An 18,842-nucleotide genomic window follows, 5' to 3' on the forward strand; every position below is an offset into this window, starting at 1 on the left:
TAACGTGTGAATCACTATACCAACGTGCGTCCGCACGAACGCGCCACAACGCGTCGCCCTCACCGCAGCTGTTGGAGCGTTGCCAAGTTGTCACCCCGCAGCTGCGCGTTTACGTCACGCTCCCCTAGCACGCTTCCCTCAAAGGTGCGCGCTGACGTCACACGCTCCCTCATGCGCAGCACGCTCGCCACCGGGCCCGCAGCTGCCGGCTCCTCCACCCACTCGCAACACGCTTCTCTCTCGCTTGACCCTCTCCCCCACCCACAATGCTCGACTGCACGTCGAGTGGAAATATTTTGGGCTTGTTTGTTTGCGATGAAACCTACACTAAACCCAACCTGCCTTGCGTGTCTTTGAGTTTAACACAAACGTTTACTCGAGTGAGCACTACCGAGTTTCACTTGAAACCGTCACTCCAGCCTCCGCGTCGATGGCTGTTTAAATCGGGTCAACGCCGTGCGCACCACTGCTACTTCGCATTCCATCAGGGTTCCCTTCGGAGAGATGGTCCCTAATTTTTGCTACAAAGTTGCAAGAAAGTCCGAAAAATAGGGAAAGTGCCAAAAAAATTGTAAAAGCGACTAGATGAAAACAGATGCATAAATCCACTTACTATAACCAGAACTGGTAACTGTTCATTGCACAAATGTTTCAAGTGGTTCTGCTTGAAGTGGCAGTGAAACGACCTACAGAGTGGAAAGTAACCGCATTTTTTCCATCTCATAGGGACGGATATAAATTACACAGAGCTTATCACGTTGGTATATTAGAATTTTTTAGGCAGTTCACACGTGTGTCGGAATAAACAAACCAACTCGCGTGCTGCATCCATCTGCGCGGCCACTAAAGTGTTTATGGTCAAGCCCTAAGCACATTGTCCATTTTATTTAACCGGTGATCCAATAATATTTGCCATGTTTGCCATCTTTTTTTTCTGGCAAAATCAAAGCGTTACCACTCTTGAAATACTCGGTTAGGTAGAGCTCGCTAAATCTTTTGCCCCACCACAAAACAGACAACCTTAGTTACGCACTGAGGACATGGATAAGACGATCTGATCTACTCTCCCCCTCTATCTGAAAACAGTTAGGAATGCACATTACCTGTTCCATTGCCATAAGTGTGATCGTGGTTTGGCCTGAGGAGCGTCGTCTTGAAGTATTCACCTCCTAACATCCAGGCCAGATCGTTGTTAGACGTGTTGTTGTTCTTCCACGTGCACCAGCCATCTTCGAAGTCACATTTTCTTTCTTTTGGAGCTGCAGAAAACAAGAAAACATAGAGGTTCTAAAAAAGAATATATCCCGTAAAAATTCATGAAAACTCCGTAAAAATCATCTAAGGCTCCATTGTTAGTATAACCTTTCATGCCGCGTCTTATTTAGCTTCACGCGCCGAAGGTTATGACCATGGTGAAAGTAAGTCGATGCTAAAATTTTTGAGCGTGTAGTTCAATACTGTCTATAGGCCAGTACCGCAAGAGAAAGAGAAAATAAGGAGAACGGTGGGGAGGTTAACCAGAACCGAGCCCCGGTAGGCTGCCCTGCACTGGGGAAGCGGAGAGGGGAAGGAAAGTTATAAAAGAAGGAGAAAGAAAGTTACACAAAATACAAAATATGAGCCCCTGCATGTCACTGCAGTATTCACATCAGTTAGATTTCATGAACCCTTGAGCAAGTTTTTGTAATAATGACAGTGATGTTTCAATTTAGAGCATAGAATTAACAGTACGCACAGACACAGACGCACAGGGTGTCCGTGTCGTCTCTCTTGTGGGTGTGTGGTCGCGCTGTTACTTCTGGCTCTACAGGAAACCAACTCCCCGAGAAAGATTAACGCAGCAATGCGCAATGACGTAACAATGAACAGCTACCAACTCGTCCAAGTAAGTATCCCAAAAACCTTTCGACGATGCTTGATTATTGCAGCTACACAGCACCCAGCACGCCGAGCTCAGTTAGGCTCTTTAGCGATTGTGATGACTGCTTGGCGTCCAACTCGTCACAAATGGGGGCTGTAGAAACGGGATCGCTTCTCTTGGAACAAACGCAGATAGTAGACGCGGTCGAAGCAAAAACGAATAAAAAGTTTATTGTACTACTTTTACATCGACATATCACCAGCTGAATCATATACGTCACTAGAGACAAACTGAAACAACTTTATCAAATATTACAATACACTCAATCAAACATAAAAACGCACACAAGGTAAAGCGACGGCGGTGTCCCCAGCTCTCGACTCACCACGAGGGGCCCTCGGGAGACGACTGCTTGCGCCATCCGTAACGCGCCAAAAATAGCCGCTCATGTTTCATGTGCCGCCACCCAGCCTCGCAGCTAAACGTTACTGCTGGCGCTACCAGGCTGACCATAATGAAGACGAACTCGCACGCGAGCATAACGCTTGTGGGTTATTAACCACAAATGTGACCTATCCGCGACACGTTAACGCTAAGAGGCAAAACGACCTCACAGGGAGTGTTTGCATCCTTACACAGCATAATGTCATAGGCTGTTCTGAAGGTTGTGCACTAAGACCAAGATTCTCACGCTTAGTAATGATAGTCATGTAATTTCGTAATGAAAGGAGTTGGCGTGTATTCATGGACCCAAACGGAAGACCCAGGTCAGAAAACGGAAAAGTTGATTGGCAGAAAAAAGCTCATTGCGCGGTAACACTTCATCCACGCATGCACAGTTATGAAGAGCTACCTGTCGATCCGACACGGGTGGGATTGTGAACTACTGGCTTCGCCTTGTGCTCCGACTACGATATATGGTATGGCTTTATTACCAAACATGCATCTTCATCTTATTGCTTGTACCACACTGTACATTCATCAAATTTAGATCTGCATTTATACTCTCCACAATGCAAAAAATAAGTAGACAGGGAATTTCTGATTGTGACCCTTATTCTTATTAATCTCTGATTAAGACAACGGCCTATACAATTGCACATCTAAACGTTTTATATTATTTTAAAACTGAACTTAGGGGAGGGGCGGGGTGAGGGCTGTCTTAAAACTAAACCAAATCTATTGCCACTAGTTTTGACGCAACAAATGGAAACTCAGAAACCTTGTAACACGATTACAACATTACATTTGTGATCCGGCTTTGGCTGAAGTTTATCTTTCGCCTGCACTGTTGTTCCTAAAAACCGCCATGCTTGGGAACCGCGAAGCTCACGCAAGCTTTATAATATCAAGCGCTCATTTTACAATTTTATCCCTAGCAAATTCTTTCGTTACTGATAGACAGATACTAATAAAATTCTACCCGCATGGTTATCGTACTCTAAACATCTAAGTGCAAATTGAGTATGCGGCCTCTACGTCATCAGGGCTGCCATATTCGTGAAGCAGTGCGTTAGAGTACGTGACGAAGACGTCACGGGCAAGGTATCAATTCCATATTTTCTCGCGCATAACCAGCACACTGAGCAACTTTTCCCACATTTTCTTCAGTGATCGCGTATTGGTTAAAGCTAGATTTTTTCTCCGTACTTGTGTAGCTTTACAGTGAAGCCACCTTCGCTCGTCAATCAGTTTCTTGTGGTTGTACGATAATCTTACGCGCAATAAAGCCATTTCTTCACATCATAAGTGCCAAAGCGGAGGACACACTTCGAGGCTGTCCAGACTTGGGGATCAGACTTCACGAAAATGTCTTGCTTGATGGTGATGAATGAGCCCGTTTAATGATAAAAACGACTACGTGAACGAATTTCCTTTACAAAATGCACTCTAGTGTTTTCTTTGTTTTTTTTTATTCTTGAATGCCGTGCAAATTTGGGAGGTCCGCCTAAATTTGAGTCCACTTACAATTGTGTACATATAGTACTTGAGGCCTAAGACAATATGTTTTTTGTGTGCTAGCGAAAGCCGGCAATCTTACAGGGAACGTACGTGCGCTTCATCGATAAATGTTGCCCTAACGAACTAAAGAAGACCTTGTATATTAATTTGCAATGAAGGTTTCTCTCGGTCCATCGTTTTCCTTGTCAGATCTTCCGGATACGTCAGATAAATATATAGCTGCTCCTTGGTGTCACTCGTAGACGTCGTAAAGAAACTTACACTTGCCCACAGACCATGGAAGAATTCGAGTCAGAGTACTACACGAAATTTGCTTGCAGTTCGATATCGCTGTTATCGAGAACTTTGATATTACTTGTTTGTCATAATTACAGGACGCGTAAAGAAAGGCGACATATAATAACAAGGGCTTTTGGACGTTTTACTACAACTATTCAATCTACGGTGCCTACATCACTTTGATGTAGGGATACGTAAGCGATAAATACATATCCACTAATGCAACTAGAAAAAGGCACCTTTTCCTAATTATATTGAAAGAATACGTATTTTTTCCAAATTATTTTTAGAACTTACTCGTTGTTCCCACGCAGTCATGTAGCTCGATGTTATCGATGGCGCAAGTGACCTTTTGGTTGACTTTTCCAGCCGTTTGCGCATAGGTAAACATCATCTGGGAGAAGAAAAAAGCATAGGAATTTGTTGTGATGTATATCCCGTATATACATGGCTAATGAATTCATTCGTCTTAACGGATACTTTGGGTGAAGTGCCTCTTTCATAGGAAGCGGGGACACTGTCATTTCTAGGATACACCTGATAACAACTAAATCGTTCAATGACGCGATCTCACAATACGACATAACCTACCGTAAATTCTTCCGTTTGTTTGAATGCCACGTCTACTGCGGTCCAAACGTCCCAGACTAAACCTTTGGTAGATCGCTTCCAAATGTTTTGTTGTTTCGAAGTTCCTAGAGAACACCAAAAAGAACTCTCGTAAATGTTAATGAAAAATCTCTCAAATAATTATATTTCGGTTTCACGGCCATATATACGTCTGCGTATATAAGTAAACCTAATAAAAGGCTAAATGAATTTAATAAAAAATGCATGATATGCTCATAACATTCTACTATTTTAGCGTGCAAAGGAGCATAGTTGAAAGGAAAAGACGTACACAGAGTAGCACTTCTAACTACAATAGCTTATTTCCCACTGATACGCCAGCTTTAAGCACAGCGGTCACGTGAACACGTTTCAAAAAACAATATTGTCACGACGTCAAAACAGAGGTCTTGCCGTAGAGACTGAGACACCAGAAGCAGGTCGATCTTTTTTAATACGAACACGCAAGCGAGTCATTCTTCTTCTTCGTCCATTTCGTAGTCCTTCGTGGCACATGCACAACTGCCATCGTCTTTCTTGAGCAAGCACGTGACATGTGCCTCCCTCCGAAAGAAGCATCGTCCCGATACGCAACTTAGGTGCTCTACCAGGCGTATGAACTGGTCGTACGAAAACGGTAACCGGGAGCTAATTAACTCGATAAATGCGGTTTCATACGCACAACGTGCACGACTTCGGGCAAACGCTTTTGGCGCTTATAACTACAATTAGTGTCGGGAACGACTTCGCAGTTCACGTCGTTCAAGTGTCGCGTGACGCTGTATGGACCAAAGTACCGTCTTAGCAGTTTCTCAGACAGTCCACGTCGACGTATCGGAATCCAGACCCACACTTTGTCACCTGGTGACTAGCTAACAAACTTGTGTTGGGTGTCGTAGCGTTGTGCATCTTGATGCTGCCGATGACAGATGCGCACGCGCGCGGGCTGTCTGGCTTCTTCGGCACGCTGAGTGAATTCTTCGGCGTCTACATGGATGTCGTCACACTCATGCGGCAACATGGCGTCCAATGTTATCGTGACTTCGCGACCATAGATCAGACTGAACGGTATCATTCCACTGGTTTCTTGTCGAATGGTGTTATAAGCAAAGGTCACGTACGGCGATATCTGATCCCAGTTTTTATGTTCCGTGTCAACGTACATGCAGATCATGTCTGTTAGGGTCCTGTTGAGGCGCTCCGTCAGTCCTTTGTCTGCGGATGGTATGCAGTTGTTCTCCGGTGAGCTGTACCGCTGAGTCTGAGAACCGACTTCAAAAGCTCTGCGGTGAAGGCAGGTCCTCTGTCTGTGATCACTGTTGTCGGAGAGCCATGCCGAAGGACGATGTTTTCGATGAAAAACTGAGCGGCTTCTGCTGCTGTGCCACGCTGCATAGCTTTAGTCTCCGCATAACGGGACAGGTAGTCAGTGACCACCATAATCCATCCAACTTCCAACTTCCCTGTTGTGGAAGTTGGAAAGGGACCTAGGAAATTCATTCCAATCTGGGTGAACGGCTTTTCCGGTGGTTCGACTGGATGTAAAAGACCGGCTGGCTTGCTGGGAGGCGCTTTGCGTCTTTGGCAGTCGGTGCAAGTTCGCACGTGATGGTTAAGAGCAGCAGGTAACTTTGGCCAGTAGTACTTGCATCGTAGTCAGCACAATGTTCGTGTGTAGCCTCGATGACCAGAAGTTGCTTCATCATGGTACGCTTCCATAATTTCTTTTCGAAGAGAGGCAGGCAGGACGAGCAAGTGCGGGTTACCGGTTGGTGAGAAGTTTTTTTTATAGAGAACATTGTTTCGCAAGCAAAAAGATGGCAGTCCTCTAGCAAATAACCGCGGCACGTCTTTACGTCGTCCTTCTAAATATTCAATGAGTGGTAACAGCTCAGGGTCACTGCGCTGCTCTCGTGCAATAGTGGCCGTGTTGACAACTCCCAAGAATGCCGCGTCGATGTTTTCGTCATTAGGAGCGACAGTTTCCCCTGGCGACTGTGAGAGACAGTCGGCGTCGGTGTGCCTCTTCCCAGATTTGTAGACGATGGTCATGTCAAACTCTTGAAGTCTTAGGCTCCAGCGCGCCAAACGACCAGATGGATCTTTAAGGTTGGTGAGCCAGCACAAAGAGTGATGGCCGCTAACAACCTTGAAGGAGCGGCCGTACAAATACGGACGAAATTTGATGACTGCCCACACCACGGCGATACACTCCTTCTCGGTGGTCGAGTAGTTCTCCTCCGTGCGAGAGAGAGTTCTGCTGGCGTAGGCTATTACTCTTTCATAGCCGTCTTGCCACTGCACCAGAACGGCACCTAGACCTACAATGCTGGCTTCAGTGTGAAGTACTGTAGGGGCGTCCTGGTTGAAGTGCGCAAGGACTGGAGGTGTTTGCAAGCGTTGTCGCAGTTCATTGAATGCCATTTGCTCCTGTTCACCCCAAAAGAAGGGGACGTCCTCACGTGTGAGTCATGTCAATGGCGCCGCAATAGACGAAAAGTCCTCGATAAATCGCCGGTAATAGGCGCACAACCCTAAGAAGCGTCTCACAGCCTTTTTGTCACGGGGTGCAGGAAATTGCGCTACGGCGTCTATTTTGGCCGGGTCAAGTCATACACCCTCGGAACTGACGACGTGGCCTAGGAAGCTGAGTTCGTTGAAACCAAAATAACATTTTTTCTGGTTTTAAAGTCAGGCTGGCTGAGCGTATGGCTTGAAGTACGGTGGATAGACGGCTGAGATGTTCCTCGAGTGATGCTGAGAATACAACATCGTCCAGATAGACCAAGCATGTTTGCCACTTCAGGCCCGATAGTACGGTGTCCATTAGACGCTGAAAAATGGCTGGCGCCGAGCACAACCCAAAAGGAAGCACCTTGAGTTCGTAAAGGCCATCAGGCGTCACAAAGGCCGTTTTTTCACGATCTCTCTCGTCGACTTCTATCTGCCAGTAGCCGCTTCGGAGGTCCATTGAAGAGAAATAGCGCGCATGACGCAGCCGATCGAGTGAACCGTCTATGTGAGGCAGTGGATAGACGTCTTTCTTCGTGACTTGGTTCAACTTGCGATAATCAATACAGAAACGCAAGCTGCCGTCTTTTTTCTTGACCAAAACCACGGGGGACGCCCAAGGACTTTTCGAAGGTTGTATGACGTCATCCACGAGTATCTTCTGTACTTGCTTCTGAATCTCTTCGCGTTCTTTCGGAGCCACACGGTAGGGGTTCTGCCGAATCGGTCCCGTGTTGTCTTCAGTAATGATGCGGTGCTTGGTCAATGGTGTCCGCTGGACCTTTGACGTACGCGAAAAGCAGTCTTCTAATTTGTGTATAAGTCCAAGCAGACGCTTCCTATCAGAGGGCGGTAGCGTGGAGCAGATGTTCACCGACAAAGTTGTCGAGGCAGGGACTGTCGCGTCATCTGGTTGCAAAGCGCAGCAATCCCCGGCTTGGTCTATATCGTCGAAGTAGGCAATTGCGGTACCCTTATGGATTTGACGGCGCTCGTTGCTGAAGTTTGTAAGGAGCACTTCTGCCTGTCCACCAATAAGTGTTAGGATGCCTCTCGCGATGAAAATGCCTTGCGTGAGCAAAAGAGCGACTATGTGCTCCACTATCACATCCTTATAGGAAGGCCACCCACTGGAAACAGACACAAGGCAGCAGGATCTCGGTGGGAGCGTCACATCGTCGGCTATTCCCAAACTGCCGCGTAGTTCGTCGCTGCTGTCGTCGACATATGGATGTGCGCAAAACGTCACCATACGTTAAGGGATATTATAACAGCGCCATGATCTCGAAGAAAATCTATGCCCAAAATTAACTCTTTCCAGCAGTCTGGTAACAGGACGAAAGTGGCCACGAAGCTAGAATCCCCAATGCGAAGTCGAGCGGTGCATTTACCCGTGGGAATCATCAGCTGACCACCAGCACTCCTTATGTGTGGCCCTGTCCACGGTGTCTTGACCTTTCTAAGGCGGTCGGCGAGTTCTTGTCGCATGATTGAGAAGTCGGCGCCAGTGTCGACCAGTGCTGTAACGTAATGTCCGTCAATGAAAACGCCAAGATCAGCACGTACAACTTCATCGGCATTAGTATTCGTCGTCGTATTCGTCGTCGTATTCGTCGTCATATTCGTCGTCGTATTCGTCGTGGTTGTCGTCATACCTTCTTGCGATGATAGGGGGAACTTTTTGGTGTCTCGACGATTGGCAACCTTGCCCCCGGAGGTCGCAGCAGTTAGTTTCCCCGGCGTGGGCTAGGCGAACGGCATCTGGTGACGTCCGCGTAGCTCTGAGGGAAGTCACGGTGACGCGCAGGAGATGGAGATCGCCAGCGACGCGGTGTAGTTGCTTGGCCAGTCGACAGTTGATCGGCATCGTGGGCACGACGGTCTTCAGAGCGGAAAGAAGCGGGACGAGAAAAGTTCCCGAAGCCGGAATCGCTATGACGGCAACAGCGAGCAATGTGACCTGGTTCTCCGCAGCGGAAGCAAATAGGTCGACGGTCGGCCATGCGCCACAAGTCAGTTAGGCGATCTGGTGGTCGTCTCAGGGAATCCCGTTGCCACCGAGGTACGGCCGTGGGTCGTGGCTGGAAGGGTGTCGCCACAAATGGCGGTGGAGGACGATGGACCACATCAGCGTAGCTCGCTGGATGTGGCTCAGGACTTGGCACCGGTGGTGTAACGGCTTGCCTCAACTCCTGGCACACGATTTCGGCAACAGATGCGACGGGCGGTTGGGTAGGAGGGACGCAGAGGGCCCGAAGTTCCTCACGCAGTATTTCCCTAATCATTTGTCGCAGGGAACTTTCACACACGACAGTGTTCTGAGCTGCCGCACTTACTGCCGTGTGGTTCGGCAGGCGGTCAAAGTGTCGGTATCGTTGTCGCAGTGCGCGCTCGATGACAGTCGCCTCTCTTATGAATTCATCTACTGTTGTAGGTGGATTTCGTACGAGGCCCGCAAACACTGGTTATTTGACACCCTGCATTAGGTGACGCACCTTCTTCGCCTCGGGCATGTCAGGGTCAGCTCGTCGAAACAGACGGATCATACCCTCTGCGTACATGGCGGCTGTTTCGTTGGGTTTTTGTGCGCGAGCCTCAATCATTTGCTGTGCGCGATCCCGTCGGTCCGTGTTCAAAAATGTGGCGAGGAGCCTTCAACGGAAATCTTCCCAAGATTGGAAAGTAACCTCGTGGTTCTCGTACCACGTGCGAGCGCTATCTTCCAGGGCGAAATATGCACGGCCATGTTTGTGCTGTCCGTTCCAGTGGTTAGATACAGCAACCCGTTCAAACTGTTCGAGCCAGCCGTCGACATCCTCGTACTCTTCCCCATGGAAAACTTCAGGAACGCGAGGATGTTCAAGAGTCACCTGCGAGGGAAGAGTGGTCTGCGATGGAAGGGTAGCCGTGGATGTGGTAGGAGCTGCCATGCTGGTTAGAGGCGGAACTGGTGCGGACTCCGGACTTAGGCCTATTAGGCGCCGACTGAATCGGTGCACCGGAGTCGTGACGAGGGGCTGGGTCTCTGGACTAGGTGAACGGGTCCGAGCAAGACTGTCCTGCATCCGGTTGTAGGCTCCAGCACCTCCACCAGTGTCACGACGTCAAAACAGAGGTCTTGCCGTAGAGACTGAGACACCAGAAGCAGGTCGATCTTTTTTGATTAGAACGCGCAAGCGAGTTCTTCTTCTTCGTGGCACATGCACAACTGTCATCGTCTTTCTTGAGCAAGCACGCGACAATATCTTCATTTATACCAAGGCGACACTTGCGTCGACGAGATCGATAAGAAAGGTGCATAAGCAACTCAAAGACAGGCTTTTACCGCTCCATGCGCAGAAGCGTAGTACTTCCGTACTCAAAGGCAGCAGTGGTGTGCTAACGCATGCGTTATCGATACGGTCAATCAGTTCTGCTTCAATTATTTTCCTAGTGATTTCGGACTAATTTCTGCTCACGACCCCAATTCCACAAAAACTTTGTTTCTATGCACAGCTCCGGGAGCCTTGCGCCATAAAACCATCAGGTGGCCATATTTACTACTTAGCAACAATGCTCACTGAGTCGGACACTACGGCAGCAGCTGGTCTTGCCAATATAAATGGTGCCACAAGACAGAGGAATGCGGTCAAGAATGCATGTCTCACACTGAACAAACGCTTTTTATTTGTGTTTTTCTGGGCATATCGAGCGATGTCTCCTATCAGATTGAGCCTTTTCACATGTGGAGAATTTCTTAGCACACTTCAGCGGCTTTAAGTTTATCTATCTATCTATCTATCTATCTATCTATCTATCTATCTATCTATCTATCTATCTATCTATCTATCTATCTATCTATCTATCTATCTATCTATCTGTCTGTCTGTCTGTCTGTCTGTCTGTCTGTCTGTCTGTCTGTCTGTCTATCTATCTATCTATCTATCTATCTATCTATCTATCTATCTATCTATCTATCTATCTATCTATCTATCTATCTATCTATCTATCTAGCCGCTTAGGCCTTTTAGATATCCTGGCAGTTTCATTGATGCGATCATTACCACAATTGGGATGGCGTAACATTGCTGTATGGCGAGCATAAGTGACTAGGCATTACGTAAAACCATGACACATATGTCATGAATGTGCTGATTTTTATGTGATGGTCTTGCTGCTCTTACGGGGGTTTTGTTCACATGACATGCTTCAAAACTGGTATGGTATGAGAAGACTGCATGGCAAACATGAGTGACAGGCTCTAACGTGGAAATCATGAAATGCATGTCATGTATGTCATGAGTATACGCAATACGCTCCTGGTGCGCTCGCGCTCATTTCGCTAGCTTCACACATACCAACCTTTGTATTACGTGATGCGAATGTACGATCAAGGTAAATGACACGTCGAAACATGATAATCATGACATGCCTGTGATGTAAAACATGACCACAAGCTACGCAAAAGATGTGCTCGTGACCATTTCGAATTATTCACATATGCCAAGTTTGGTATTACGTGACGTGAATGAACGGGGAAGGTAAAATACTAGTGCAAACATGATAATCAAGACACGCGTATAATGTAAGAACATGACTACATACCACGCTCGTACCGAATTGCTAGCTTCTCCTATACCAAGTTTGGTATTACCTAACGTGAATGGACTACGAATGTAATTGACACGTCCAAACGTTCTAATCATTACATGGTTTCTTGTAAAACTTGACTACATGGTGCGCTCATAGTGCGCTCGCGGCCGTTTCACTAGCTCCGCATATACCAAGTTGGGTATTATGTCACAAGAATGAATGACGACGGTAAATTACACGTGCAAACGTGAGAATCATGATATACAGGTCATGTAAAACATGACTACATGCTACACTCATAGCGCGCTCGTGACCGTTTCACTAAGTCCACATATACCAAATTTAGTGCCTACGTGGCGTGAATAGACGACGAAGGTAATTGACACGCCCAAACATGCTAATCATGACATGCCTGCCATGTAAGAAGATTACTACATGCCATGCTCATGATACGCTTGTGGCCGTTCCGATAGCTTTAATATGTCAAGTTTGGTATTATGTGACGCAGACGAACGAGAAATCTAAGTGACAAATCCGAACATAATAATCATGATATGCGTGTCATTAAAGCATAACCACGTGCTACGCTCATGGCATGCTCACGGCCGTTTGTCCAGCTTCACATATACTAAATTTTATATTACGTGACCAGAATAGACAACAAACACAAATTTCAGGTGCATGCATGACAATCATGGCATGGAAGTCATATACGGCATAATTTACATGCCAACCACTGCTAGGGCTGCTATTGCAAACGTTAGTGGGGCCGTCATTACACGACTATAACCAACATACTTGCACCTTATCTAGATTATTGAGTGCGCATAACATTTGTTCTTGTGTCTACTGTATACTACATTCATGCGCCTCGTAGTGTTGTGGTGATAATAAATAACTTATCAACCTTCCTGATTCGTGCTTCCCATATCATCGATTCTAGCTGTACGCGGGATCTTCCAATCTTTCTTGGACAATTTACCGAATTTACAAGTGCGTGAAAAGACCATATGAGCGTCAACTCTGGCTGCTAATAGTTTGACGTTGTGCAAAGCCTAATGATTATAAGGAAGGACTGCCCTACGTTTGTTCTCAAGGGTGGGTCAACCATTGGTGCTGGCCCTGCAGTGCATAACTTTAGATCCCCTAAACAGTATCACGCTACTGAGAGATGGAAGGCCAGAGTATACTGCTTATTGTAAACGTGAACAGCACTGAATAATGGTTTCTCATGGCATGTGAGTGTACGAAAAAAAATCGAGACATCTCCGCAAAGTGAATGATGACGAGTGAATGAAGCTAAGCCCTGATGTCCACGATGAGTACGTTGAAGTTGCCAGCTAGTATATATGATTTGTGCTTGTAGGTGTTTTTTAATTCTTCGTTAAAATCATGTTGCTGTTTCATATATATTAACTTTTTTTCTATTTACACAGCCCATACGTTTCGTCTATAGCAACAGTTTTGTGTACACCATAAGAGCGGATAGTGAGCGTATACAAGAAATGAAGCTAGGTGTTAATGTTCACAATGTGTACGTTGATGTCGATGGCTATTATGTGGAGTTTGCGCGTCTAGTCTTTTATTATTCTCTCAGAATTGGGATTAATATTAATCTATTAATAAACTCAGTTTTGCGTGTGTCTCTAGTGCACGCGTCTGTCCCTGACGAACAAAGACGTCGACGTACAAGCCTCGATCATAAGAAGCTTGGTCCTTATAGAAAGACATTTATATCTCCGTCAGAAGCCTTATCTCACTTCACTTATCTTGCCAGCTTATCTAATGTTGTTACGTTTAGTAATGTGTTTATTATGCTGTGGCGTACTGGTAGACTTCAAGGGGTCGTGCACCGGAAGCCTATCTCGCTAGCCGAACGTCCTCTTCTCTAATCTGCCTGTTCCCCACTACCCAGGTGCACATACCTAAATTACATATTTGCTAACGTTTCCCTCCGCGCAGACGAAGCCCACTGGGCGAGTCGGACAGGCTCTCGAGGAATAAAGCGCTTCAAACGTGCAACATGGGCAAGTTCAGTTTTTGCAGACCGACTGCCGTTCGAATGGAGATGCGCTATGCGGTAAACTAAATCCCTGATACGGTCTAGAACAAGATAAGGCCCCGCATAGTGCCCTAGCAGTTTCTCGCTCAAACTGCGTTTTCTAGTTGGTGTCAACAGCAACACTAGGTCGCCGCGATTGTACGTCACGTGTCGGCGTCGGTGGTCAAAATGTGCCTTTCAGCGGTATTGTGAAACAAGAGTGCGCAAATAAGCAAAGCGCCTAGCTTCTTCTGCCAGACAGATGATCTCGGATATGCAGGGATCTTGGTGGTCTAATCACGGGAAGATGGTATTCAGGGCATGACGAGCTGGTGGAGCAAATAGAAGAAAGAAAGCACTGTAGCCGGTAGTTTCATGCTGTGTGGTGTTGAATGCATATATGATAAAAGGTGGAATACTGTCACAGTCCTTGTGATCTGATGTGACATGCAGAGACAGCACGTTCGAGAGAGTTCTGTTCATTCATTCAGTTAGACCGTTTGTTTGAGGATGATATGGTGTAGAGTGCCAAAACCTTGAGGCACAGACACGAAGCATCTCTTCCACTACGTCTGTGGTGACTTGTCGGCCACGGTCACTGGTTACTATTTTGGGAGGTCCATGTCGAAGAATAACAAAACGTAGCATGAAGAGAGACACATCGGCTGCAGTTGCTTATTGTATGGCAGCTGTCTCGCAGTACCCTGTTAAATGGTCGGTGCAGACGACTATCTAGCGATTTCCATCAGAAGACCGGGGAAAGGGCCCAAGGAGGTCAATCCCGATTTGCTCGAATGGAGTTCTAGGGGCGGCACCGGATGTAATCGTCCTGGAGGAGCACTTGTTGGGCGCTTATGACGTTGACACTCGTTACAGCTAGACACGTATTGTTCCGTCGTCTGGCGCATTTTGGGCCAGTAGAATCTTTCTTGGAGAAGGCAAAGAGTTTCCGCTGTGCCTAGATGACCGGATGTTGGGTCATTATGCATAGCCTGTAAGACGTAAACGCGTAGACTCTTCGGAACCACCAGAAGATATCGTGAGCCGGTGCTGGTGTAGTTATTTTTGTAAACTAGCCCGTCTCAGATGCAGAAGCGGGTAGGCGATGATTTTGGTTTGGTAGCAATGAGTTGCTGTATGGTGCTTTCCCTTTGTTGCTCATCCCTTAAGGTCTTGGCATCGGGAAACGGTTGATGCAGTGATGCGATGTAGGTGTCGAAGTTGTCTGCGTCACATTCCGTCGTTGGAAGTGGTAGTCGCGAAAGACAATCTGCGTCAGCGTGACGTGGGCCTCTTTTATAGGAAACCGTGAAGTCATACTCTTGTAGACGAAGTGCCCAGCGTGCCAGCTGACCAGATGGCTCACGCAGATTGACCAAACAGCAGAGAGAATGATGGTCTGTCACGACGGTAAAGGTGTGTCCGTACAGGTAGGACAGGAAGCGCTGCACCGCCAAGACTACTGCAAGACATTCTTGCTCTGTGACTGTGTAGTTACGCTAGGACTTGCTGAGCAAGCGACTTGCATACGCTACGACGTGTTCTAGGTTATCCAAGCGTTGAACCAGGACAGCACCTACACCAATACCGCTGGCGTCTGTGTGAAGCTCAGTGGGAGCCAGAGGATTGAAGTGCCGAAGAATCGGATGAGGCGTCAAAAGAAACTTGAACTCCGAAAAAGCAGACTCACATTCAGGGGTCCAGTCAAACTGCGCACATTTCTTAAGAAGACACGTGAGCGAGTATGCGATATAGGCAAGAACAGAAATCAATCGGCGAAAGTATGAACAAAGCCCCAAAAAGCTGCGCAGTTCTTTCGCCGAATGAGGTCGCTTAAATGCTTCCACTGCGGCCGTTCTGGCGGGATCCGGTCGTATGCCTCCTTTGTTTACTAAGTGTCCAAGGTCGAGTGTTTGGCGCTCTCAAAAACGACATTTCTTTAAGTTGAGCACCTAGCGAGCTTTGCCTAGGCAGTCCAACACGAGGCCAAGGCGTGTGTTCTGCTCACAAAAGGTGCGCCCAAAAATTACAACGTCGTCCAAGTAACACATACAAACTTCCCACTTCAATCCACGCAGAATGTTGTCCATAAAGGGCTCAAAAGTTGCAGGTGCATTGCAGAGTCCAAACGGCATCACATTGAATTCAAATAGTCCATCTGTTGTAACAAATGCCGTTTTTTCCTTGTCTTCCTCGTGCATTGTATTCTGCCAGTAGCCTGACCTCAAATCCACAGACGAAAAGTAAGAGGCCGATGACAGACAGTCGATAGCATCATCAATCCGCGGGAGTGGGTATACGTCTTCTTTAGTGATGGCGTTGAGACGGCGGTAGTCAAACAAAATCGTCATGTCCCACCTTTCTTTTTCACTAGAATTACTGGAGCGGCCCACGGACTGGAAGATTCTTAAAATTACATTTTTCGTGAGCATCTCGCAAATCTGTCCATTGATCACTGCACGTTCCGAAGGCGATACACAATATCATTTCTGTTGGAGAGGTCTGTAAGTTGTCGTGTCGATTCGGTGCTTTATGTGAGAAGCAGGGATTGACGGTGGATCGTGCTTAGCGAAATCAAAAATACCGCCATGTTTGCACAGAATACTCGCTAGTTCTTTACGTTCCTTGGTGCTGAGTGACTTGTCAATGATAGCCATAATGGTGGTGTCCCTGGCCTGCAGATTATCGCAACGTGTCTTATCCGGGCAATCGCTGCTGTCTGCAAGGATGGCAAGCGAGAATACTTGGTGTCCACGAATGTCTGCAAGTTTCAGACCCTCCGGCAGCACTGTTGGTTCGTCAGAGCAGTTAGTCACCCATAAACAGTATGCCCTTGCGCAACTAATAGCGTGCAGTAGCGTATTAAAACTGTTTTTTTTTGTGCAACTGAGATGCACGGGCTCCACAGTTGCGTCAAATTTTTTCTCGCTTGCAGGTGAACAGACAACAGGGACACATTCCGCAGACAATGGCGGCACAGTTGTGTTCACAGACGTGCAAAGAGCACTTTCCTGACAAGGCGAGTTTTCTATAAATGCAACTGGGATATCGAAATCTACTGTATTTTGTCCTGTGCGACAATCGATAGTGGCACCACATAGCTTCAAAAAATTGAGTCCCAGAATAACGTCATGCATGGTATGAGGGAGAACAGTAAACTCTGCAACAAAGTTCTGGCACGCCAAACTAACAGTCACAGTGCACACACCAACAGGTAGTAACACCTCTCCGCTCACTCCACGAAACGTATCAGGACGGTCCCAACGAAACATAACTTTTCATCCAAGGAGGCGGGTGAAAACTAAACTCATCACTGACACAGTTGCACCTGTGTCCACCAACGCCATTGTTGGTACACCATCAATTGGAACACGAACCTTATTTCGAAACACGCAAATTAAAGGAGGCATTTCTGTGGAAATCGAAGACTCTCCAGCGACCTCACCTCCAACGGTCGCGCCGACTAGTTTTCCGGCGGCGGCGAAGAGTAGCGGCGCCTAGGAGACGGCGACCGATAGGAGCGAAGGGCTGGCGGGTGTGTCAGACTGTGGTTAGAGGCCGGAGAACAGTGTCACAGCGGCCTGGGTATCTCGTGGGATGCGCTTCCAGGGAACGTTGGTGCTCTTGTAAAACCAGACAGGTGGGATCTCGGTGAGCGGTCGTACCTTGGCGGCTGCCGGTAGTTGCAGTACTTGGCGATGTGGCCTTCGACGCCACAGTTGTAGCAGACGGGTAGGGGTTGTTCGCCGAACCACTGCTGAGAGCGCTCCGCTGTGTAAGTTCGCCTACCTGAACGGAGAACAGCAGCTTGCTGAACGGGAACTGCCCGCCTCTGTGGAGCGGGGTCTGTACGAAGGCGTCGGTCATACCGCTGGTCAGGCGCGAATGAGTCTCGGCGTGGCCAGGAAGTTCCAGCTTCGCTAAAGTCCGTCGCACATACCGATGGTGGCAGAGGAGCGAAAGGCGCCGGGTAGTAGGATGAACAGGTAGGCGGATGATGGATGGTGTGTCTTGTCGCTGTAGCTCTTCGCACACTATTGCCCTGATAGTAGCGGCAAGGTCGGCAGGCGGGCTTACGTCGACGCTGGCGACCGTTGTGACGTTTGCCAGCCTACCAAATTTTGGGGCAATACGACGGGTCTTCAGCTTCTCGAAAGTACGGCAGTGATGTCGGAAGGTGGAGACGGAAGTGAGGTCTTCCCGGCCTATCAAAAAATTGTAGATGTCCTCTGCTATACCCTTTAGAAGGTGTCCGACAATGTCCTCTTCAGACATATATGGGTCTATGATCTTGCAGAGCTTCAGAACCTCCTCTATGTAGGTGGTACACGTTTCTCCAGGAGTCTGGGCTCTTTGAGCCAACGTCCGTTCCGCGCTTTTCTTTTTTTGAAACAGAGTCGCCGAGGCATTTCTTGAGTTCTTCAGCGAAACAATCCTGCGTTGTTAAGGAATCTTCGTGGTTTTCGTACCACATCAAGGCGATTTCCGTGAGAAACAGCGCGCCATTTCTCAGTTGGTCGTTGGGATTCCAGCCGTTGTACTGGCGCACCCTTTTGTAATGTGTCAGCCACGCATTCACATCTTCCCTTGTTCTTCCCGCGAACGGGCGGGGTTCCATATAGCAATAACGAGGTGCAGGCGGCACTGACCTTTGCGTGGTTGAGGAGCCGTGACCTTCGCTCTCGGTCATGATGGTTGTTGTCGGTGGCAGACCAGCAAGACGACGGCTCCGGCAAAGTTCAAACAGCTGTGGCTCCGTGGTTCATCGACGTGCTGTGATCCGCACCTCCACCACTCTGTTACGTTTAGTAATGTGTTTATTACACTGTGGCGTACTGGTAGACTTCAAGGGGTCGTACACCGGATGCCTATCTCGCTAGCCGAACGTCCTCTTCTCTAATCTGTCTGTTCCCCGCTACCCAGGTGCACATTCCTAAATTACATATGTGGTAACAATATCTTTCTTGCTACACAAATGGTGAGTCACAACTGTGACGTATTTTCAAT

At 47.6% G+C, this 18,842-nt stretch overlaps 1 protein-coding gene across 2 annotated transcripts in view; it reads right to left on the reverse strand.

Annotated features, from left to right (window-relative positions):
• LOC119169732 (MAM and LDL-receptor class A domain-containing protein 1-like) overlaps positions 1-18,842 on the reverse strand; it is a 336,454-nt gene that overhangs the window by 254,714 nt on the left and 62,898 nt on the right. For both annotated transcript variants that reach the window (XM_075886851.1, XM_075886852.1), the window contains exons 7-9: positions 4,694-4,797; positions 4,400-4,496; positions 1,104-1,259 (exon numbers count right to left, since the gene is read on the reverse strand). In XM_075886851.1, coding sequence (XP_075742966.1) covers positions 1,104-1,259; positions 4,400-4,496; positions 4,694-4,797 — 357 coding nt within the window. The remainder of the gene's footprint in view (positions 1-1,103; positions 1,260-4,399; positions 4,497-4,693; positions 4,798-18,842) is intronic.

This window comes from Rhipicephalus microplus, chromosome 2 (assembly GCF_043290135.1).
Source record: "Rhipicephalus microplus isolate Deutch F79 chromosome 2, USDA_Rmic, whole genome shotgun sequence".
Lineage (NCBI taxonomy): Eukaryota > Metazoa > Arthropoda > Arachnida > Ixodida > Ixodidae > Rhipicephalus > Rhipicephalus microplus.